Source organism: Bufo gargarizans, chromosome 10 (assembly GCF_014858855.1).
Source record: "Bufo gargarizans isolate SCDJY-AF-19 chromosome 10, ASM1485885v1, whole genome shotgun sequence".
Taxonomy (NCBI): Eukaryota; Metazoa; Chordata; class Amphibia; order Anura; family Bufonidae; genus Bufo; species Bufo gargarizans.
The window spans coordinates 26,669,979-26,695,490 of NC_058089.1; the positions used below are offsets into that span (position 1 = coordinate 26,669,979).

Here is a 25,512-nt window from a genome sequence, read left to right on the forward strand (position 1 = left end):
TGTTTGCAACAGAAGGGAGTGGTCGACAGTTTCAAAGGCAGAGGTCAGGTCAAGGAGAAGGAGGACAGAGTAATGTTTTTTGGTTTTGGCTGTTAGTAGGTCATTGGTGACTTTGCTAAGGGCAGTCTCAGTCGAGTGGTGGGGTCGGAAGCCAGATTGTAGCCAATCAAAGAGGGAGCAGGAGGAGAGGTGAGAGGACAGTTCCAAGTGGATATGTTGTTCAAGTAGCTTTGAGGCATACAGAAGAAGTGATCTGGGGCGATAACTGGACCAAGAAGATGGGTCAAGTAAAGGCTTTTTGAGGATGGGTGTAATGGTAGCCTGTTTAAAATCAGAGGGGAAGACACCAGAGGTTAGTGATAGGTTGAAGAGATGAGTTAGGGCTGGGATAAACACTCTGGTGAGGTTAGGGATGAGGTGGGATAGGATTGGGTCAAGTGCACAGGTGGTGAGATGTGATCTGGAGAGTTCTTCTTCTGTAATGGACGTGCATAATAATGTTACTGTTCTTCAAGTGTGTTTTTTTGTTTTTTTTAGACCTTTTTTTGAAAGGTCAGGGCAGGTCCTGGTATATTATCAAGCTAAACAAAAAAAAAAATATCTCAAATACTGTTTTTCATTGTAACGAATAGGCAGTCCTTAAAAGGGTTAAAAAAGTATTGTACGTTTTTCAAACAAGCTCCTGTATCTGAATAATTTTGTAATTGCATGTAATTTAAAATTTAGTATAGCCGCCGAGTTATTCAATAAAATGTGTCTGCATAGCACCACCTGCTGTTTGTTTCTTTCCTTATTTCTGGTCCACCTCACAGGTGGTTGCACACGCTTGGTTTAAATCTTCAACTGTCACCAGGCATAACTTCTGTTAGAAGGTGTGTCAGTTAAAGGGAAAAAGCAACAGCAGAAAGGACATGGCCCCTGAGATGACAGCCTCAAATAAATCTACCAGAACAGCTGGGGCAATTAATGTGGAGATCTCTGGATCCATGTGAGGGACCGGGCTGGTTCTAGTTTTGTTAGGAAGAGATTGTCATGTTCTGTATGATGTCTGATTTTCATTTTTTACATCAATTATGGCATAACCCCTTTAGAGAGTACATGCCAGCAGGATCATCCTTATTAAACCAGGCATGTTCATGGGTTCTCCATTGCAAGCAGTGAGCATTATAGCTGCTCTCCAGTCTGGCTCTCTTAATTTTCATATTGGAGAATCATGTCATGTGCACATGTAATCAAGAAACTTTTGTAGTCTTAATATTCTTCTTCTCCGATAGGTGCACAATGTGGATTTCCTCTCACTCTTATTTCACCCTCGACCACGGATCAGGAGCTATGGCCCCACTTGAGTACCACTGTGTCCCTAAATTGTACGCTGCAAGTACCTGGCTCATGTAATGGCAGTGTAACCTGGCTGAAGGATGGGAAAGCAGCAGAGCACCCGTACACCGCTCAGGACATTGTGTGGTAAGAGAATGTTCTGTTTGTGGGTATCTTCTTGTTTTTACAACAAGGTATCATTAGGAGTGGTGTAACTACAGGTAATTATACTGGTAATATGGGTTCACTTACAGGTCAGGAACACCCTTAGAATTTATTGTTGAGAACCTGTTACCTGTTCATAACATCACGAATGTGAATGATACCAGGCTAGGTGCCATATCTACACCCTTCTGGGCATAATAACACACTTCCCCTGTTGTGACCATTTTGGTATGCATGGAGTTGGGTTACTTCTAAACTTCTTTCTTCTTGAGGTAAAAACTAAAATAGTTTCCCCCATCTCCAAATTGGAAGTAGGGATGTAGCAATCTACCCGAGGGAGAACTTCCCACAGTTGGTGTGTACTAGGGTGCCAATGAGTCATGGGTATGAATGGTTCAGACACAATGCAGGTACTACAAAACAGTCCACTCTACTGCCGAACACCAATGTGGTCTCACTGCAGCAGCTACGGGGGTTTCGGCCAACAATATGAAGTCCACAACAGTCTTTTCTATCTGAGAGGTTCAACTTACGAATTAAAATTGCAATGGTGGTATCTCTTTGTGGTGCGATAAACTCTAATCCATCCCTGATACAGGGGTATGTGGCTAGTTGCAGTGCCTCCATAAGACCTGCTGGTTGTGTAAGTCCATGGTCTACCTCACTGGTCCCCAATTTATCTTCCACAAGGAATGTCCGTGGCTTCCATCTGTACAGAATAAGCTCCCATAGCTCCAGTCTCAGCACCCTGATGAGAAGAACCAGGCATCCCAGTTTGTAAATAGCACAGGGCACTGTTGCTCTTGAAAGCACACCCTCCACCACCACTACTGATGGGAAAGGCAGTCCCATACATAGAATTAGCCACAGGATCTAATGAGGAACGCAGCTTCCCTATGCCCATGCGTTTCTATGGTTACCTTAGAGTTCCCCACTAATCTTGGTGTCTGGGGTCATACTTTCCCAGCACCATGTTGGTTGAGCTTAGCTCAATGGAGAACCAGCATAGCCTTACCTAAATATACCATAGTTATACTTAAAAATAGCAGCACTCAAAGGGACAGCAATAAACGTTCCTGAACATGAGCAAATATATGCACACTAGTGCTGAGCTCGAGCTCAAGCGCAATGCTTGAGTCTCATCCCCGCACGTTTTGCGGCTGCTAAGCAGCCAATAAACGTGCAGGTAAGTACTGCCCTCACTGTAATGCCAGTAGCCATGTTGGCTACTGGCATTACAGTTATTAGCTAGACGGAACGCGTCATCAGGTGCTATATAGCATCCGATGACACGTGTCCGGGTCATTCTAAGTCAGGGAGAGCTGAGCATAGGAAGGGACAGAGAGTGTAGGGAGTGTAATTGAATAAAAAATGTTTACAAAAATGTTTCATAGACCCAAAAGTCCTTGTAAGGACTATTGTGTGTGACAGCAGCAATATATGTTTGTAGCACAACCTGCGTTAAATTGCTCAGTGTTAGGGAGAGCTGTGCATAGGAAGGGACAGACAGAGTAAGGAGTGTAATAGGAAGATTTTTATACAAAAAAACTTTTCAGAGACCCAAAAGTCCTTTTAAGGACTATTGTGTGTGACAATGGCAATATATATTTTTAGCGCATCCTGAGCAAAATACTGATATCAGTGACATCCAGTGCACTTTTTCCGTAGACGGTGTCCCCTGCGGACACTTAAATTATCCGAGCCACATCTCCTGTTTAAAGTGTACATATCCCTAAAATATCAATGACATCCAGTACATTTTTTCCGTAGACACTGCGAACTGTGACATTAACTGTGTTTCCTCATCACAAATACCTTTGTAAATTTTTTTGCACATACACTTCCAAATCCTACGCTACTGTACGTGTGAAATACTTTCAAGCATATATCACATTTAAAATGAAGATGGCGAGCAGTAAGGGACGGGGAAGTGGCGCTGAGGGTGCACGCAGAGGCCGTGGCCCTGGGCGCAGAGAAACAGTGCCTGCTGCCAGGGCGCAAGAAAAACAATCATCCAAGATACCTAGCTTCCAGTTTGCAGGGTGGCACAGGACACCACTCTTGAAGTCAGACCATTGCAACCAGGTGGTTGGTTGGATTGCAGCAGATAATGCTTCCAGTCAGTTAAGCACCACGCTGTCTTCCACCAAGTCCAGTCTCAGTAGCCAGGAGTCTGGTCAACACAATCCTCCCTGATCCTCCTTCTTCCCACCATTTACAGTCTGGCCAAACAAGTGATTCCACACTTGGATATTCCGAGGACCTCTTTTTATCGCCATTACTTGATTTGGCCCTCTCGCCAAGCACGCTTGAAGAGAGACTTGAGATCTTGTACCCTGATTCCCAACCTCTTGAACATCCACAGTCACAAGAACATGATGGTGGGGAACGGCAATTAGTGTTTAATGAGGTAGATGATGATGAGACACAGTTGCCAATGAGTCAACCGCAATTACTGTTTCAAGAGGTTAATGAAGAGGATGAGACACAGTTGTCAATCACTGAGGTTGTGGTTAGTTTAATAAATCAGGAGAATGATTAGAATGAGGAGGTGCTGGACGATGAGGTCACTGACCCAACCTGTGAAGGTGGAAAGCCAAACAAGGACAGCAGTACTGAGGGGGGGAGGGATCTGCAGCACCGCAACAGGCTGGAAGAGGCAGTGGGGTGGCAAAAGGGAGAAGACGGGCCACACCACACAGCCCCGCAACTGTTCCACAGAGCAACCCGTTGATGTTCTGCAGTATTGCGCTTTTTTGAGGAAAGTGCGGACGACAAAAGACTAGTAGTTTGCAACCTGTGCCATACAAAAATGAGCCGCGGCATTAACACTAGCAACCTCACCACCACCAGCATGATCCGCCACATGGCATCCAAGCACCGTAATAAGTGGGATGAACGCCTGGGACCACAATCTGTGTCTGCGGGTCACACCACTGCCTCCTCTTCCCCTGTGTTACGTGCTGGCCAATCCCCTGTCGAAGACACAGGCCCTGATGCATCCCGCCCGGCTCATGGACCTTTGCAAGCACCATCAGCGACCACATCCACTTCCGGGTCCCAGGGCATAGTACAAATGTCCTTACCCCAGGCATTTGAACTCAAGAGCAAATACCCAGCCACCCATCCACAAGCCGTAGCACTAAATGCGCAACTTTCCAAATGAATGGCTTTGGAAATGTTGCCATTTAGGCTTGTGGACACTGAGGCCTTCTGCAGCCTGATGTCGGCGGCCGTCCCTTGTTACGCAGTCCCCAGCCGCCACTATTTTTCATGGTGTGCCGTGCCCGTCTTACACCAACATGTGTCCCGTAACATCACACGTGCCCTGACCAACGAACGTTACTGGGAAGGTTCACTTAACCACGGAAACATGGACAAGTGCATTTGGCCAGGGACGCTACATTTCCCTGACGGTAAACTGGATGAACGTTGTGGAGACCGGGAGCGAGTCGTACCCTGGGATGGCACAGGTGCTACCGACGACAAGGATTCCGGGCCCTACGTCGATCAGGGTTTTTGCCAGCACCTACGTTAGTGGCTCCAACCCCCCACTTGTCCTCCTCCGCCTCCTCCTCTACTTCCACTTCTGAATTATCCGCGTGCAGCACCAGTCAGTCATCAGTTGGTAGCTAGAAACAGTGTAGCACTGCAGTGGGGTAGCGGCAACAGGCCGAGCTGAAGCTGATATGCTTAGGGGACGAACAGCACACCACTGCATAGCTGTGGCAAGGGATAAGAGACCAGACTGAGCTGTGGCTCTCGCCACTCAACCTAGAACCGGGCATGGTTGTGTCTAATAATGGCCACAACTTGGTGGTGGCTTTGGAGCTCGGCAAGCACAGACACATCCCATGCCTAGCCCACGTGTTCAACCTTGTGGTTCAGCGGTTTCTCAAAACCTACCCCAATTTACCTGAGCTACTGGTGAAGGTGCGCCGCGTGTGTGCTCATTTCCGCAAGTCACCGACAGCTTCAGCCGGTCTGTGGCAGCTGCAACATTGTCATCGCTTTTCTAGTCAGCTTCCGCTATTCACAAGTGAGGAGTGGGCATGGATGTCTGACCTCTGTGAGGTTTTAAAGAGGACCTTTCACCAATTATGACAGACGGCGCCCAGGGATCTCACTGCACTTACTATTATCCCTGGGCGCCACTCTGTTCTCCTGCTATGCCCTCCGGTATCTCCGGTCACAAAGTTATGGTAGGCGGAGTCTGCCCTTGTTCTTCTGTAGCGCTGGCCAATCGCATTGCAGAGCTCACAGCCTGGGAGAAAATAACCTCCCAGGCTGTGAGCTCTGCGCTGCGATTGGCCAGCGCTAGAGCAGAACAAGAGCAGACTCCGCCTACCATAACTTAGTGACTGAAATCTCCGCCTACTATAACTTAGTGGCCGGAGATACCGGAGGGCATAGCAGGAGAACGGAGCGGCGTCCAGGGATAATAGTAAGTGCAGTGAGATCCCTGGGCGCCGCTCTCCATGTCTGTATTCTTAGTTCACAATGTCATAATCAGTGAAAGGTCCTCTTTTTAAGAAACTTTGAGGAATCAACACAGATGTTGAGCAGCGATAACACTATTATCAGCGTAACCATACCACTTCTGTGTCTGCTCAAACGCTCACTGCTCACAATTAAGGATGACGCTTTGCATGTGGAAGAGGTGGAAATGGGGGAAGACATTACAGAGGGTGATAGCCAGACCACCCTCAGTTCGTCTTCTCAGCACAAATTGGACGATGAAGAGGAGGAGGAAAAGCAGGAGACGGTTGCCTCCGCTACAGATGGTAGTACCTATGGAAGTTTAATTCCATCTGTTCAGCGTGGGTGGGCGGAAGAGGATGAGTAGATTGAGAGTGATCCTCCTGATGACGACAGCAAAGTCTTGCCTGTTGGTACTCTGGCACACATGGCTGACGTCATGTTAGGCTGCCTTTCCCGCGACCCGTGCGTTATACGCATTTTAGACAACACGGATTACTGGTTGTTCACCCTTCTCGATCCCCGCTACAAAGAGAACTTCTCATCTCTCATTCCTCTGGTGGAGAGGACGAGCAAAACGGTGCAATACCAGAAGGTCCTGGTTGAAAAATTGCTTCAAAAATTTCCATCTGACAACGCTGGCGGCAGAGTCCGTAGTTCCTTGGCCAACCGAGGATGGGAGACAAGGGGAACACACAGCAGTTCCAACAGAGGCGGGCAACACTCTTCAAAGCCTGGGACAGTTTCATGACACCCCGCTAGCACCCTCACCCTTATGCGCGGCCTAGTGTCACAAGGAGGGACAAATTTGGGAAGGAGTACATAGCAGACCGTGTCAGTGTCCTCAGTGATCCCTGTGTGCCTTACAACTACTGGGTAAAAGAATGAAGAAATTCTGCTTTTGCCGCTCCAAACTCCGATCAAGGCAACTTGAGTTTTAAAACTTATTTTTATTCAGTAAGATAGGTTTTCAATAAAAACAAAGCATTTCGGGGAATTAAGATCCCCTTCCTCAGGTTAAACAAATAGATGTACACATGAAATACATAAGGACATATATATAGTAAAACAAAACGCCCGAAAAATGCATCTGGGGGTGGGGTTACTATTCTGGACACACCCATAGTTTTTTTCATGAACAGAGTAAAAATCATACAGATTAAAATATATTATCTTTATAAAAAATGTTTTTATATGTATAGATGTCTAGGTTTTATTGAAATGAATATAAGCAATCTTGTTCTTGTACTTGTTTTTGTGCTGGAATGTTTATTTTTGGGGCATTCTTTGTAGATTACAAAGGATCTTTGAGGTGGGCAAAGGACCTTGGTCATGTGATCACTGGATCTAGTCACGAGACTTGCATTGAGTCACGTGACCGCTATTATGCAAAGGAGGGGAGGTGATTAGGTCGGGAGGGAGGTGATTATGAGCTTTCAACTCTGAAGGAGAGTGCATGGGATGGCCCTAGGGAGGCCTGTGACTTCTATCCTATTGTATTAATGACACATGATCACAGTGAATGCGACTACGTGACCGCACTGATGGTCTGATCTATGAAGGTAGGGGGCGCTCTACCTATGTAGAATATGTAGAGTGCAGGATGGAATACCTAGCTCTCACTGCGCTATACTTATAGTCCACTGCTAGGGGGAAGGGGGTAGAGCTATAGCCGAAGTGTCTACAGAAAAAAAAAAAAAATTCAAATCTTTTTCAGGGTCAGCTCACAGCAGGCCCTCGCATATAATGTTTTACAGGGTCAGCTCATCTGAAGGCCCTCACATATAATGTTTTGGAGGGTCAGCTCACCAGCAGGCCCGCATCTAAAATCTTTTACAGGGTCAGCTCACCAGCAGACCCGCACCTAAAATCTTTTACAGGGTCAGATCACCAGCAGGCCCTTGCATATAATTTTTTACAGGGTCAGCTCACCAGCAAGCCTTCACCTACAATCTTTTACAGGGTCAGCTCACCAGCAGGCCCGCACATAAAATCTTATACAGGGTCAGCTCACCTGCAGGCCCGCACCTAAAATCTTTTACAGCGTCAGCTCACCTGCAGGCCCTCACCTAATTATACCTAATAGGTAATTTGCGCGCATGCTGCCTTGCTTGGATATGGTAGCCGTAGCTGTTTCTCAGGCTCCCTATCCGGAATCGAACCATGATTCCCCCTTTACCCATGGTCTACATGGTTTGGGCTGAAAATAACATCGAAAGTTGATAGGGCAGACATCCTAATGGATCGTTGCCCTCACGGGGACGTGCGATCGTCCCCAGGTTATCTAGAGTCACCAAAGCGGCAGAAGGCCCTCGCCCATAATGTTTTAGATGGTCAGATCAGCAGGCCCTTGCTCCAAATGTTTTTAAGGGTCACCAGCAGGCCATCAATCTTAATTTTTCAAGGGTGTGTATGATGCCCTTCTTTATGTGTAACAAAGGGTGTATTGGAGTGCCGGTTCCTTGTAATTTTTGGAAGCCCTTTCACTTAGTGTAGGAGCCCCACTACCTGAACAATTGTACCACAATGTGAATGAGGCCCTCCTTTATGTGATGTACAGGTTGTATCGGAGTGCCTCTTCCTTGTAATTTTTGGCAGCACTTGCACTTTATATACAAGTAAATATACAGGAAAGAATGTTTCCTAACAATTTTTCCTCTAAAAAAAAATTTGGCGGTAATGTGCAGATTATTGTCAGTCTGTAAAAGCGGCGTATTATTCGGACAACATCGTTCCCAGCAGCGACCTGCTAATACAAGATGCTTTCAGACATCCTCCTCATGCTGTTCCAGAACTATTTCGGTGGTGTTTCCATCAATTTCTGACATTTTCCTATGAACCAGGCACCCTCCCCTCTTCAGAGCTGGGGGTACCTGGTTTAATGCTCGGGTTCTCCCATTGACTTCCATTATACTTGGGTTCTCGGTCGAGCACCCGAACATCCTGATGTGTTCGGCCCGAGCACTACGGTGCTCGATCAACACTAATGCACACGCATAATAAAAATAACCGTATTCTGTTCACTGCGTGACACATGTGAAGGCTAGAGAGAGCATAGTTCACACTTTACCAAGGCATATGATGCCACAGTCCTGAAGCATATATATATCAAAATGTATGACAACCATCTCAACATATTTAGGAAGAGGACACATGTTACAGGGATAGTGTTTGGACGTCTCTCCCTGAAATCAAGATCGTGTGCCACCTCTGGTGAAGTTTTCAATAACGCACAACAGCATGTTTGGTAGTAGAGGTAGAAAAGACCTAGTGTAGTATCCAGCCTTGCTTACTTAAGGTTGCCATACATATTAGTCTAACGTTGATGAAAAAAGATGATTTCTACCAAAGCAAATGTTCCTGGGCTCGAATTTAACAACGAGCAATCACTTTAGCCGACCAATGATAGACCGTTACTGTCCGTGTTTAATATTTCTGTCCGATAGTCGGACGAAAGATCTTTCGTTCTAAGAAAGATCGTTCATGAACGAAAGATCTTCTTGAAGATCTTTCTGGAAATGTTCTTTTAAAGACATAAAAGAACATTTCCAGAAAGACCTTCAAGAAAGATTCACCCATCACCTGCTTTCATTGAACGAGATGTTTGTTCAACTGCTGTACAGCCAACAACCAACTTCTATCTAATGTGCATGGTCACCTTAACTCTAGGACTGCCATCTTGCCTCCAGTCAAAACTCAACTAGTGTGCGTATTGCCAATAAATACCTTCTATATGACTTAGGTGAAATTATGACTCTTATAAAGTCATATAAATACACAGGACACTCCTGTAAGTCCAGTTCTTAAGAAAACATGCTAGAAAACGCCATAAGAATAATGCATGAAATTCCATGTTGAAGCCTGACATAAATGGGTAGATGTATGGACATGTGTGGGGTTCAGTGGGGAGGGGGATATTCCACTTACAATAGTTATAAGGTAATGCAAATGATGCAAGTAATCATCAAATTAATGTAATTACGGCGTTCATTTAGAATAATGACAGACACTTAAATTCTAGAGAGAACTTTTCCAGATATGCGTAAAAATACCTCTAGTTACATATTTTTATTTTTTTTTCCTAATATAATTGATATAATTTTCCTAATATATATTGATAATTGATAAGGCTGTAATACTACAATTTCTTCATATAGCGCCCACGTAGAGTATACTGTTGCTGCCAGGTCAAAAGAAATCATATGCAAATGTATACAGTCCTGCCCCCTAGTGGTAGCAACAAGTAGCTAAACATTTTGCAATTATGTGTGTGTGTGGCGGTGGAGGGGGGCAGAGCATCCATCCACTGCGCTAAAGAAAGAGATCACTGTACGCTTATTGTGTACCGGATGTCCCACGAAAAAGTAGCTCACCTCCAATATCTCCAAATCAAACTGCCTAATAGTAAATCTGTCTTAGTTGTCCACACCAACCAAACAGAGCTCGGCTTTCATTTTTTCAGAGCCTTGTAGGAACTAAAAGCTGAGCTCTGATTAGTTGCTATGGACAACTAAGACATATTTACTATTAGGCAGTTTGATTTGGAGATATTGAAAGTGAGCTACTTTTTCGTCGGACACCCTGTATATTAGGAAAATGTTTCAAGTGATTTGTGCTGCTATTTTCAAAAAGAAAACATTTTTAGTGCCCTTTAGATGACTTACAGTCAGGGGTGCACCACCAATGAGGCCAGGTGAGGCGATCGCCACAGGCAGCACCAGGTAGGGGCAAGAGGGGGCAGCAGACGCGCCATGGGCAATGAATGCTTTCATTGTGGCAAAGGGGTTAGGTTAAGAAACTGGCATGTGGTGGTGGGGAGGCACCGTTTTAGTTTTAGCCTCAGGCAGCAGTAAGCTAGGTGCACCCCTGCTTACAGTGGACAGATAAATGGATGTGGATATGCACAAATAGCAGTAATTAGCTATCTTTGTAGCATTTATACTAGTTACATAATTGCTAAAAGGGAAAGTCCACCTTCACAACTATTTGTTATTGTTCTAATGCCTCTAAAATGAACAATGGAGCAACTTAGCAAATTAAACATTTCCTAAAAAATGGTTTGTGTCCATAGCGCCTTTGTAGATGTATGTGTCTCTGTGGTAACAGACTACGAACATACCCTCTGTAGTCTGACCCTGCAGTCATGCTTCCTTCCATCTGTCCCCTACATCTTACTAGCCTGCTGAATGTGTGGTAATAAGAAATAAGGGTAGGGTAAATAATGGCATTCTACTCACAAAGCGTGAGGCGCAACATTGCAAAATTGGGTCGGACAGTGAAATGTATATGATAGCACTATTAAAAAGTATGATTTATTATAGTTAAGGTGGGGTTTGATCTAAGTATGCTTAATAACAGGTTCACAGGATCACGGCCTACACGTACAAGAATATACAGTATGTGTGTGTGTATATATATATATATATATATATATACACACACAGTTGCAATCAGTACTTGGGGCAAGGATGGCAAGTTAAAAGGCCAACTTATATTTATTTTATTCCAAAATAATAGAACAAAGTTATGCATTCACTCTGGAGCAGTGGCACAGGAACATGCATTGTCAAAGGTACGCATTGTCTTAGGAACATAAACATAAAAAAATACCTGCCCGTCTGGGCGCTAACTATATACTACTTTCTTCCAAAATAATATAACATCCGCCAAAGTTATGCATTGTCACAGAAACATAAACATAAATAAATACCTGCCTGCCTGGGCGCTAACTATACATCTATTCTCTCAGTATAAGATCAGGCTTTACACGGCAAGTGTGTCTTGCAGCTCCCACATGCTGACACTAAATTAACTTTTCAGCCCTGTATTTCTTCCCCCAGTAATGAGCCCAGCAGCTACACCTGGGTTGCCTCAGGCTAGGAGAAATAGTTGTACTGGAGTGGGGAGGGAACGGCAGGTCCCACTACCAACCTACCCACCACTTTTTATAGTAGATTAGGCTTTACATAGCAATTGTGTCTTGCAGCCCCCACACTCAGACACTGAATGAACTTTTCAGTCCTGTATTTCTTCCCCCAGTAATGAGCCCAGCAGCTACACCTGGGTTGCCTCGGGCTAGGGGAAATAGTTGTACTGGAGTGGGGAGGGAACGGCAGGTCCCACTACCAACCCAGTAATGAGCCCAGCAGCTACACCTGGGTTGCCTCGGGCTAGGGGAAATAGTTGTACTGGAGTGGGGAGGGAACGGCAGGTCCCACTACCAACCTACCCACTATAAAAAAATACAGCCTATAAAACACAAATGTGCCTCTGCAAGTTACACTCTGCTGAAAAAAAACAGCTTTCTTGGATTATTTTTACCTCCCCATTTAAGCATTCTGGGTGAGATATACACCCCCTCCACTACTTTATCAGACTCTAAGTTACAATATACATATATACTGTAAGATATAGAAAACCATACTAACCTTCCCATTCCTCTCTACTCCTATTCCGACGCCTCCCAGTCCCTGTCGATTCACCAGTCTCAGCTAGTCTCTGAAGCATGTCACCACCGTGGCCAGCCATTGGCTGAACATCCATTTCCTGTGTTTTGAAAGAGAGTAGCAATTAGGAATTATTGGGATAATGGGAAGTGGTGAGGGATAATGGGAAGTGGTGAGGATCCGTTAGGTGAGTATGGGTTCTTTTATCATTTTACATCTTCTGGAGCCTATTTTACACAGCTGGACAACTTAATTGTGACTCTTTTTTGGGTAGGAACGGTCTTAATAGTTCAGTGAAGTTCCTCTCCAGTGTCTTAGATGTTAATCTTGCCACAGAGGAAGACTACGGGAAGTTTACATGTCATCTGCAGAACGTCTCTGCCTCATTTACTCTCCACAAAACAGGTAATCATTTTATTTATTACATGAAAGCGTCCGTTCAGGTCCCTATGAATATTCAGTACAGAATTCCTAGAAGGTTACTTAGAAATCTGTGTATTCTGTGATATAGTATGACACATAATGACTCACCTAAAGGTGAGTTCAGTACAGTATCGGGCAATGGCTGACAACATTACAGTATAGGAAGTGAAAAAAGCAGCACGCCAAAGCATAAGTGAAAACAGCATGGCCAGTATCAGCGTTTTGCGGACCTCAAAACTGTCGTGAGAATTCCGCCAAATATAGAGGGTCCTAAGTAGAGAATTTCCAGCCAAAACATTTGTAGGCCTTTATAGATAGGGACTGTGCAAACTATGCAACTTTACTAAAGGTATTGTCTCAAGTCAAGTATGCACCCAAAAACTGGCATCCATGCTGTATGCCAGATTTATTATGCGTTTTAGACACTTTTTGCGCCTCATTATAAAGGTTTGTGTGTAGTTAAGGGGGGTGACAGCGGAGGAAATGGGGGCAGAAGGAAAATAACAAATAGTGATCTGGACTCCTTATCTGCTGTACTACTCATGTATTACTGTAGGTAATAGTCCAAAATCAGCCCTTTACGTGGGCTGACACAACAGGCAGTTATTGGGAATGAACCATTTGTTCCTGATAGTTGCCTGCTCATCAGAGAAGGTGAGAGCTGCATTTATATGCTGGAGTCCTCTCCTCTGTATCCTGAGATCGTTCGCACCTGTGGAGAATAATTGTTTTTAGTCAGCTCATTCATCTGATGATTAGTGTTGAGCGCAAATATTCGAATAGCGAATTTTAATCTCGAATATCGTCACTTCGAGAATATTTAGAATATAGTGCCATATATTCGTAATGACGAATATTCGTAATTTTTTTCCATCTGAACACGATTCCTCCCTGCTTCTTGCTTGAGTCATTGGCCCACAAGCAAGAAGCAGGGATGAATCATGTGTTCAGATGGAAAAAAAAAAAAAATTCTAAAAACGAATATATAGCACTATATTCTAAATATTCTCAAAGTGCCAATATTAGAGATTAAAATTCGCTATTCCAAATAGTTGTACTGGAGTGGGGAGGGAAAGGCAGGTCCCACTACCAACCTACCCACCAAAAAGTCGAATATAACAAATATACGAATTTGCAAATATTCGACAAAATATTTGCGAAATATCACGAATTCGAATATGACCCCTGCCGCTCATCGCTACTAATGATCGACGACACCTTTACACAGGGCAATTACGGAACAGGCGTTCTGTGGAATGCTCCCTCTTGATAATTGCCTCAATCATTTGCTCATGTCAAAATGCCTTGGGAAGAAGGAGACGTCTGCAGCGCAAGAAGGGTTTCTTCAAAAGTACTGCACATATAGGATCCTTTTTTTTTTTTTCCTGAAGGCGCTCTTTAATGTAGAGGTTCACTCTCTTTCCATTACATAATAATAGTTTATTAAAGAGGACCCGCTCCCTCTCCTGACATGTCTGTTTTAGTAACTACTTGCATTTTCCATGTAATAATTCTGGGGCATCTATTCTTATGACTTTGTGTTGTGCCATTCCTTTATTATTCCTGCTAGAAGTTATGAATGAATTGTCAGCAGTTTGCAGTAAAGCTACAGGTTGGTGTTTTCAGTTGGGGGTATGTCCCTGCCAGTCTGACACCAGCAGCACTGATTGGACACAGTCAGACACACCCACTACTGGTAACACCCAGAAGTACCTTTACTGCAGACTGCTGGCATTTTTTTTTCTTCTCACAGGAACAACACAGAGTCATAAGAATAGATGCTCCAGAATTGTTATTACATGGGGAATGCAAGTATCTACTAAAACTGACATGTCAGGAGAGGGGACGGCTCCTCTTTACAGGTTACAGCAATGCTCTTTGGTATATTACATTTTTATAACATGACATTTTATGATTCCAGTGATTAAATATTCCTCAGATTACAATGGACATGTCGCGCATAATGCAGAGTATAATCTCCGCTAATAATTTACAATATGCTGCTATTTTCCAAGCAATGATCTGGTTCCATTTGTGTCTGCAGATAAAGCCGGACACATAGCTGCAGTTATTTTTGCACTATGTGTGGTTGCAGTTTTGGTAATCGGAGTGGTTCTTTATCTCAAGTGCCGTCTAAATATCAATCTTTGGTACAGAGACAAATATGGAGAGCCAGAAATGAACGGTAGGTACCACTATGTAATCTGGACATAGTGAGCGCTGTGCTGAATCCCAGCGCTGAGCATTGGTAACGGAATAGTTCTCTTAGATAATGTTATTATTGGAATCTCTTTTGCTAGCCTTAGTATCATTCCCATAATAACGGGCAGTGCTGCAAGCCCACCCAGACCGCAGCCCACCATGCTTCAGATAATAGCGTTATGTCAAAGAGATTCCTATATACAATGCATCCTTTAAAGAATTAAAGAGTTAAAGCACACTAAGCACATTGATTTTTAACCCCTTCCTGACTAGGTCTGAAAAGGCCTTAAAGGGGTTCTTCAAGTCTTTGAAATTGATGGCCTGTCCTCGGGATAGGCCTCCAGTGTCAGATCGGCAGGGGTCCACACCTCACATCCCTACCGATCAGCTCTAACTTTGGTGCAGGGAATACACAGCTCCGTCTATTGTGTCGCGGACGGCGCCGATACCTGCAGCACTGCTGTAATTGAGGTGAATGGGGGGAGAACTGCAGTTACCAGCTCAATCTGCCACACAATAGACGGAGCTGCATAGTTCTAGGCTGTCGCATCCCCCGCCAGTCTGATCAAAGTCCTGGACTGCCCCTTTAATGTCCAGATTTTTTTTGTCATTTAGTCATTTTTGTTTTTGTTGAGCTATCAAAATTATAGTTTGTTTTTTTTGTTACGCAGGGCTATTTATTAATATGTTTAAGTACTTTTTTTTTTTTGTTCGTTTAATTTGGGGAAAACTGCAAAAATATTAATATAAATGAAAATATTGAAATATTTGTATTGGTATAATATGTATAGGGTCAGCTATGGCAATGGTTTTGGTTGGTACAGTATGTACATTTTTTCCTATTATCTGTATTTAGTTATTTATTTCTTTAATATATTTTTTGTTCACAATATTTCCTCCAAGACGTCATAAAAGACCCATGTGGGATATTTACGCTTTATCATTTTTTACTTTATTTTGTACTTTCCCAATGTAACTGGGGCATCCATAGGAGCCCCAGTTACAGGGAAAGCAGTCCCTGTGGTGACAATTAGTGACGAGCGAATCTTCGTTAGAATACTGTACTGAGCAAGTGCTCTGTACACTATTAGAATGTATTGGCTCCTACCTTTGAACCGAACCCGAGTTCAGTAAAAGTTTTTTTTACAGTAGAAATTAATTTATGAAGTTATTACCCAAAGTCTCGAGAGTCTTCGCAAAGTAATAACTTCGGATAATAGGAGCCAATACATTCTAATACTGTATGGAGCGATCGCTCCGTACAGTATTCTAACAAAGTTTTATGAGAATCGACTTTGGGTGTTTCATCCGAAGTCGATTTGCTCATCCCTAGTGACAATAGTCACTGGCATAGCTGATCTGGGTGTGCTAAGCCCCAGCAGCTTTGCTATGCACGGATACACCAGATGATCAATAGAAGAAGCAGCATTTAAATTCTTTGTCAAGGGATCATTCTAACAAATAAGGATTGTCCAAAGTGGAGAACTTCTTTAGCATCTAAATTTATCATCAGAAGCTTTGAAGTTATTTAGATAAAAACATAGGGATATATTTATCATTAAGTTACAGCAGAAAACTAGCATGTTTGAGACTTTTTTTTTTTAAGCCACTTGCGCAAAAATTTTTGTGCATGTGGTGTTTCTACACCACATTTATTCTCTTACACCCAAGTTTTCTGGCGTTAAAGAATACTGAAATCGGATATCACCAGAGGCGTATGCATGAATTAGGCCCAACATCCGGCAGCGCATCTTGTTATCATAGACCAATGATGTAGACTTTGTCTGTAATAAATTGGCCCCGGAGTATTCAGAGGTGTAAATTCACTTACAATTTATTTAAAGGGGTATTCTCACCTTAGGCATTCATGGCATATCCACGGCATGTTCTGTGACTATTGTAGAAGTGAATGCAGAGATCCACATGCATTCTTAGCCACCTCTCCAATCAATCCCTACCTGGATGTGGCAGCCGTCACCTTTTTCACCAAGAAGGTGGGGTGGAGGACCTCTACTGGAGAACAGTGCAGGCCCCAGAAGTGTGGTTATGCCATAAATGCCTAAGGTAGAAATGCCCTTCAATATAATAGATTTTTTTGTGGTTCATTCTATTTTTTATGTCTTTAGGATAGTCCATTGCTGTCTCATCAGCGGGGGTCTGACACCACCTGCCCCTATTGATTAGCTGTTCTGTAGCCCCTCCGGCACTGGACCTATATGGCTCTGTCCATTGTGTAGTGGATGGAGCTGGTTACTGCAGGGCTGCTCCCACTGAAGTGAACGAAGAGAGTTCCAGCACTGCAGCTGCTGCAGAACTGCTAGTCTGTGGGATGCTGGTGTCGATCAGGTAGTGATAGCCTGTCCTAAGGATAGGCCATCACTTGTAAAGGTTTGGACAGCCCCTTTAAGGATGGAATTTCTGGTGATACACTGCGTTATACCTAGGACACAGTGGCAGTGAGAAGGTTACCAGTAATGTATATTCAGGAGGTGTAATTCCCAGTGCTTTCCACAGATGGCCGTCTCTTTGACGCCTGCGTCTCTTTTTGCCCTTCTAACATCGACACAAAGTTCACCAACTTCATCCTGAAACCACAGCTGGAGAACAGGTACGGCTACAAACTGCACCTGGATGAGCGCAGCCTCCTGGCCAGCACAGGTAACGACATTACCCATGAAGCTTCTGTATATATATGGAGTATATAGATGCACCTAGGGGGAATTTATCAAAACTGGGGTTAAGAAAAACTGGCTTAGTTGCCCATAGCAACCAATCAGATTCCACCTTTCATTTTTTAGAGCTCCTTTGGAAAATGAAAGGTAGAATCTGATTGGTTGCTATGGGCAACAAAGCCAGTTTACCTTTGCACCAGTTTTGATAAATCTCCCTAGACTATGTGTCTCTGTACTAATGTCTACTAACCATATAAAGATTGTGTTTTGGGGTGGTGACATCAAAGGGAACCAGTCACAATGAAAAGGAAGCGCAGTCTGAGGAGCCGGTGCAGAAGATGGGAGTGGTAGTGGCTCTGATGAAGGGTTGTGTCACAGTGTATTCCCTCAGGCTGTTGCTCCCTGGGAATCGGTGAATTGAAAAGGTGGTTTGAAGAATTAGGCCACAAATAAGTGTAGAACAGTTCCTTTACTTTGTGCAAAATGCTGTATAACTTGTGGTACATCCAGCAGTCGTAGGGACTAAGTACAGTTTTGTTCGCTAGGTGATGAGGTATGGAGGCTGGTTAGGTGGTATACAGGTTTAGTATTTGACTGGCTTGAAGAGGTCCAGGTGATGGGTGTCTGAGCCGTAGTCCCTCACCTGCAGCAGGGTCTGTAAGCTGTTATTTTGATGATCACTAGGGATGAGCAAACTTGTGTTATCTAAGAATTCCATTATGGATTCCGCTACCACGGACCATAACTTCTTAGATAACACGAACCCGAACTTTGGATGCCGAACTTGAAAAAAGTTCGCTCAACACTAATGGTCACTCTAGGCACACTGAAGCTTCTTGGAAGCAGTGTTCTTTATTCTGGAAAGTTCCCTTGAGTAAGGGTCTCATAGGAGAACTGGTTACAGTCCTTTGGAGTAGGAGCTCTGGCATGTGCTTCCTATCTACTTGCTGTCTGGCCTCCAACTTCCCCTTCTGGCAGGAAGCAGGACCAGCCCACTCTTACCAAGAGATGAAGAACAGGGTGGTTAGCCCCGTTCATGTCAACCATACCTCACACAATGAAATGTACAGTAGAAACATAACATAATACGTAATATAACATAGCAAGCATTTGCAGATACCCCCAGGTCTGGGGTACCGCACTGGCAGCATGGTATAGAGCAGGGATGGCCAACCTGAGGCTCTGCAGCTGTTGAAAAACTACGCCCAGACTACCTACAGCTATCGGCCTACAGCAGGGCATGGTGGGAGTTGTAGTTGTACAACAGCTGGAGAGCCGCAGGTTGGCCATGCCTGGTATAGAGCAAGAGGAGCTGAGCAGATCGATATATAGTTCTGTAGAGAAAAATTCAGCAAAACTTTTAATTTATTCATTGAAATCTCCGCTCATTCTGTGCTTAGGAGTCATATGGGCGATCCTGCTTAGTGATTGACAGTTGTGTGTATAGATCCACAGCTCTCAATCACTGCTGAGACGAGTGGAGATTTCAATGAATAAATTACAAGTTTTGCTGAATCTTTTCATATAGGACTGTATATCGGTCTGCTCAGCTCTTCCTGCTCTACAACCTGCTGCCTGCAGATTGCACTGCATTTTCATGGTGACAGGTTCCCGTTAATTTCAACATTGAATATCATTTTATAACTTGTATAATCTATAAAATTAATTAACTGATTGTTTCACATGGCATGTTCTGATTTATTCTACACGCCTTAGGGCTCTTTCACATGAGCGGATGGAATCCGCTGCGAGAAGGACAGCCAAGCCCCGCTCCGGACAGCAGAGACACGGAGCAGTAACATGATTGATAATGCTCGGTGCCTCCCTGTGATCTTTTTACTACAAAATCACAGTGACAACTTTATCTCACTGTGACTTTGTAGTAAAAGAGGCACTGAGCGTTATCAGTCATGTTAATGCCCCGTGTCTCTGCTGTCCGGAGCGGGGCTTGGCTGTCCTTCTCGCAGCGGATTCCAGGCACGGCATCCGCTCGTGTGAAAGAGCCCTTACTGTTAGCAGACATCTATCTTCCCCAACTCCCCTATGAGGATTCAGCTTGATTAAATGGACCACTTATTTCATTGGAGGAAAACCGGGAAAACAAAGTATCAAAGGACAAGTATCCATCTAGTTTGTCCATACTTTGTTTTCTGAAATGGGAGAAATGAAGAGATAGTTGGGCTGAGCCACGCTGTGGAATCTGAGAAGGTCTATGACTACAATTACAGCTCTGTATGCGTTCAGCCAAGTGTTCAGTATTCATTTGTAGTCTGAAGGCAGGAAACGGCAGTAATCCGATGTAGGGGGCGGAAAAGTCTGCCAGGAATGGAATACAGTACAGAGTTGCATCGCACTGCTGACTGTTTCCACTAGCTGTCCACAGGACTAGGTTTACAGCTCTAATCCAGGATGCAACTCCCGATCAGTATATAATATGTAAAGTGGTTCACAATGCTGCCAACATGTAGATGATATTTATATATAATGTAATATAAAAGTGAACATACAGGATGCGTCTAAGGCTACTTTCACACTAGCGTTCGTCGGTCCGCTCGTGAGCTCCGTTTGAAGGGGCTCACGAGCGGACCCAAACGCTTCCGTCCAGCCCTGATGCAGTCTGAATGGAGGCGGATCCGCTCAGACTGCATCAGTCTGGCGGCGTTCAGCCTCCGCTCCGCTCGCCTCCGCACGGACAGGCGGACAACTGAACGCTGCTTGCAGCGTTCAGCTGTCCGCCTGGCCGTGCGGAGGCGTGCGGATCCGTCCAGACTTACAATGTAAGTCAATGGGGACGGATCCGTTTGAAGATGCCACAATATGGCTCAATCTTCAAGCGGATCCGTCCCCCATTGACTTTACATTGAAAGTCTGGACGGATCCGTCCGAGGCTATTTTCACACTTAGCTTTTATATGCCAAAATAATGCAGACGGATCCGTTCTGAACGGAGCCTCCGTCTGCATTATTATGATCGGATCCGTTCAGAACGGATCCGATCGAACGCTAGTGTGAAAGTAGCCTAATGCCTGATTAATGCCCAGGAGTTTAATAGGGATGCCTTATCCTCAGGATAGACAATCAATATCTTATCGTGGGGGTCCGACACCCGCACCCCCACAAGTCAGCTGTTCTGCAGTAGCTCCAGGGCAGAGATTTCACAGCTCCGTCCATTGCGCAGTGGATTGAGCTGGTAACAGCAGCATTGCTTCCGTTCACTTCAGTGGGAGCAGTGCTGCTGTAACCAGCTCAATCCACTACACAATGGACGGCGCTGTGTAGTTCCAGCATCTGAGGTACTCTGTAACAGCTGATCAGTGGGAGGGAGTGTCGGACCACCACTAGTCAGATATTGATGGCTTGTCCTGAGAATAAGCCGTCAATATTCAAATCCTGGTATACCCCTTTAACCTGTCCATACACGGTAACATTAGGTGGTTTCCCATTTCTCAGCCATTTTGCAGTATCTGTTTGCAGTATCTGTCAGAGGGAGGTTCAGCGTGAAGGCATCCTTCTCCCATTGGGTGCTAATATTGCAATGGCCTTGAATATGGGTGCTATGCCAAGGTTTATTTTGATCAAAGGGGTAGCGTTAATCTGAGCTTGAGCCCCCTTTTTATGGACCACAGTGGCCAGTTCTAACGTGTGTAGACCATGCGTTCTTCTGTAGGTCCTCAAGTAGCTGCGCAGAGGCCACACGTCCTTTCATCTTCTTGTCAAAGGGCGGAATAACTGGTTGATTATGAAGCACCCATGCAAAGAAGACCTAATGTATCTTTCTTTACCTGGCACTCTGACCGTCTGTTAAAACATCCTTAGATACTAAGTACTCAATAAACAAACAGATAAAATTGCTCTCTTCAAATACAGAACCTTCCGCTGAACTGCTTATGAACGTCAGCCGCAGCCGACGCCTGATAGTGGTTCTTTCAATGGCGTATCTAGAGCAGGAATGGTGCCAAAATAACTTCAGGTGAGCTTATCTACTGAGTTATACCACTTGTAAAATGGGTTACCATCATTTTCTGTCATTGTATAGCATTAATTGTTCAATAAGACAAACAAACTAAAATGAAATTAGTATACTTGAAGGCTATGTACACCTTTGGGGGCAATTTTTTAAAATTATTGCATTGTACTCATTTTGAGCGAATTTTTTTTATTTATTTGTCTTTATTAAAAATATGGCGTCTTTTTTTCTGTACATAGCTGAGATGCTCTAGTAGCACCCTTTGGATTTTCTGTCTTTTCCGCCAGACCAGGAGCTGACGGGCTCCTTATCTCTGCTTTTTGACCTCCTAAACACTCATTATAGCTCAGTTGGTGATAAGAACGTGGCATAAATAAGTGTTTATCACCTCTCAGTAGTTTAGAGATAAGGTTTATTAGATGACGCTACAAAGTGGAAGTACCAGTCACACAGCTGGAAAAACAGTTAACCCTTTGTGACAAAATGGCTTAATCTTTTTTTAATAAAGGCCAAAAAGGAGTAAAATGCTATAATAAAAAAATGTTTTGCCTCTGAAGGTGTACATAGCCTTAAGCCCCTTTTATGCGGACTGATTATCAAAAACAAGCGTTCGTATGAACCTTTGTTCAGCTGATTGTTGGCCCATCTAAAAACCCCATCAATCAGCCGGTTCATTTGTTGGCTGATCGGGTCTTTTACGGTAACAAAAAAAATTATGGCAACACATCTCCCTGTGTAAACAGGGGATGTGCTGCCAATCATATGCAAACTGAATAGGGGACAAACAATCATAATCACGATCATTCCTCCCCCATACAGTTTGCATCGGTCCATGTAAAAGGCCCTTCAATCAAGCGACTTGTTATATTGTTGTACTTATTCGAGGCTGACATCAGCCCTAGTAAAAGGATCCTTTACACACATGGCCATCGGTTCGGTGAGTCTTAGAGTGTATGATGCTTAATGTAGCATGGTCATAGATAAGGGTGTTGCTTTATTATACCAGGAAATATTATACTCTCTATAGGTGAGGAATTATGGAAAAGTGCTGCAATAAGTCAGGTCTGGAAAGTTCTAGAAGACTAGTTATATAATTGATAACTAGACAGGTTCACAACGTTTTCAATGATTAGCTTCAGTGTAATAATCTGCAGAACGTATGCCACCATTCACAGTCATTAAAAAAATCTTGCTCAATGTTATTTTTGCATACAGCTGCATTGAAAAGCAGAGTTGACTACGCTTCTCAATACAGTTAAGTCCTCACAGTGCACTACCGATAATTCTGAATTTTACATTTTTTTTAAAATCTTAGTGATTCCAGATGTAAGAAATATTCAAAAGGGTCTACCATGATTTTTACACTCATTGGCTTAAAAAATAAGGCACCAACAAGTTGTTGGAAAGGAATAAAAGTTTCTATGTGTGAATGTAATGATGATATATGTAAGTGATTACAATATTAGAGCAACAAGACCTTTACTGGGGAAACATGTACAATTAAAAGACGGCTCTAGCACCCTGTAGAGGCACCTCTAGCCCAGAAACAAGATGCAATGGAGTTGGGCATGGAGGCATACAGGTTCCGTATGGTGTCCTGTGGCATATTTGCCCACAGATGTTGCAGCTGGGCCTGTAGATCCTGAACACTCGTAGGTTGCTGAAGCTGACGTCTATGCTGGTCACATAAATGCTCAATTGGCGATAAATCTGGTGACCGGGCAGCCAAGGAAGTGTTGCAATCTAGCAGAGACATTCCTGGGAAACCCTTGCTGTGTGGGCAAGCAGTATCCTGCTGAAAATGATTGCATGTGGAAGCCCTGCCTTGAGAGGCAACACATGCAGGATGTCCTGCACTTATCACTGAGCTGTTAGCGGCCCACGTATCACTACTAGGGGTGACCGACTGTCGTATACGATGGCTCCCCAGATCATCTCACAAGCATTTAGGGCACTGTGTTGCTCCACAGCAAAAGGAAGATTGAAGCTCTCACCATGAGGCCTCCATACTCCATGCAAAACAGAATTAGGAATCGTCATTAAAGACAATAAGGTTCCAGTCTGTAGCAGTCTCCACCTTTCTCGTTTATGACACCACTGCAAACGAAGGTAATGGTGGCTGGCTGTCGATTGTGGGCCACGTAATGAGCCCCTGGAAATGGCAGAGACAGGGATGTGTAATGAAGGTGCCACCTGTGCCCAGATGGTGGACAGCAAAGCTGTGGGAGTTGCTAGTGCTTATTGGCAGATAAAACGATCCTGTCTACTGGAGGCTTTTCTGGGCTGTCCAAAGCCTTTTCACCATGTGTGTGCCTTGACGCAACCACTGCTTCTGACAACTCCTAATAGTTAGATCAGAATGGCCTAGATGGTAAGCAACTCGTTGAAACGACCATCCTGCTTCTCTCACTCTAATGATATGTCCCCTCTCAACATCTGTTAACTAGGCAAAATGTCTTTGAGTGCATCTTAGGGGCTTGTCTAGCAGTCAACGATCTCTCACTAAGGCCTCATGCATACGACCGTTGTGTGTTTTGCGGTCCGCAAACCGCGGATCCGCAAAACACAGATGGCGTCCGTGTGCGTTCCACAATTTGCGGAACGGCACGGACAGCCTTTAATATAACTGCCTATTCTTAGCACAGACAAGAATAGGACATGTTATATTTTTGGGGGGACCACGGAACGGAGCATTGGAGCGGACAGCACACGGAGTGCTGTCTGTATCTTTTGCGGCCCCATTGAAGTGAATAGGTCCGCATCCGAGCTGCCAAAACTGCGTCTCAGATGCGGACCAAAACAACAGCCGTGTGCATGAGGCCTAAGAGGTGCACTACTCAAAAGTACCCTCTGAGAGCCTTTTTATAGAGCTACTGAGGAAGGACTTTTGCACCCTCTTGTGGCAAGGCCCAGTGTCTAATCAGACAACACCTGCAATCATTTCCATATCTGCCTGAGTTTTGCAGCAATCCGACATTTCTATCTGGGTGCGTTTTTTTTTTTGTCAATGAGTGTATAAAGCAAAACTACCAATCCAGGGCGATAAGCTGTAGAGGAGTCTGATGGCGACTTTCTTCTATCTCCCCATTGAGACCACAAGTACAATTAGCATGTTTGTATAGTCAACCTTTCTTTAGTCAAGAGCCTGTATAAAAACCAAAACTGGCCATTCCAAGAGAAGGGTAAATTAAGTTTTTTTTCTTTTTCACTTCAGTGGTTCTACGGTTGACCCTGGCACTTGTCCTTCACCCAGGTCACCCTTTAAAGGAATTGTTTCATTAGGGACAACTTCTTTTAAAATGCAGCTGCAATAACACATGTCCCAGTGTTCCCTGCATGAGAAATTTGGCATTACATGATGACAATGCAGATGAAATGCTGTCCATCTGAGACATAGACATGTCCAGTCCACCATAATGGAAGCTGCTTCTACTGAGTGGCCTCCATAGAGAGGGGTCTTGAGCTGGGGAATCTGCCTCTGATGTCCATTTGCCCTAGTAGGCATATAGACAGGCGTTAATTACATGAGATAACCTCTTTAATGGATTATATATTTTTTGTGCATAGGGATGGTTTCTTTCGCCTCCTGGAACTCTCTCAGACACCTATCTTCATCCTGTTTGAGAATCAGTACAAGGACCTCCCTGTAGAAGTGATCCAACTGCTCAACAGTCAAAAAGGGTCACTGAAAATGCTGATGTGGAAGACTGATTCTGTGGTACGTCTCATCATTAGTGAAGTGGGGGTGGGGGCGGGGGTGGGGGTTAAGAAACTGTTAGATGAGCATAAACTTTTTAATATATTCACTGATATAATCCAGCCCCCACCTGGTGGTTATGGGT

The 25,512-nt window shown here is 44.2% G+C and overlaps 1 protein-coding gene across 6 annotated transcripts in view; it reads left to right on the forward strand.

The window, feature by feature from the left end:
- SIGIRR (single Ig and TIR domain containing) overlaps positions 1–25,512 on the forward strand; it is a 43,126-nt gene that overhangs the window by 12,595 nt on the left and 5,019 nt on the right. For all 6 annotated transcript variants that reach the window (XM_044269818.1, XM_044269820.1, XM_044269819.1 and 3 more), the window contains exons 3-8: positions 1,275–1,464; positions 12,682–12,812; positions 14,875–15,015; positions 17,547–17,690; positions 21,571–21,673; positions 25,238–25,388. In XM_044269818.1, the coding sequence (XP_044125753.1) occupies positions 1,275–1,464; positions 12,682–12,812; positions 14,875–15,015; positions 17,547–17,690; positions 21,571–21,673; positions 25,238–25,388 (860 nt within the window). The remainder of the gene's footprint in view (positions 1–1,274; positions 1,465–12,681; positions 12,813–14,874; positions 15,016–17,546; positions 17,691–21,570; positions 21,674–25,237; positions 25,389–25,512) is intronic.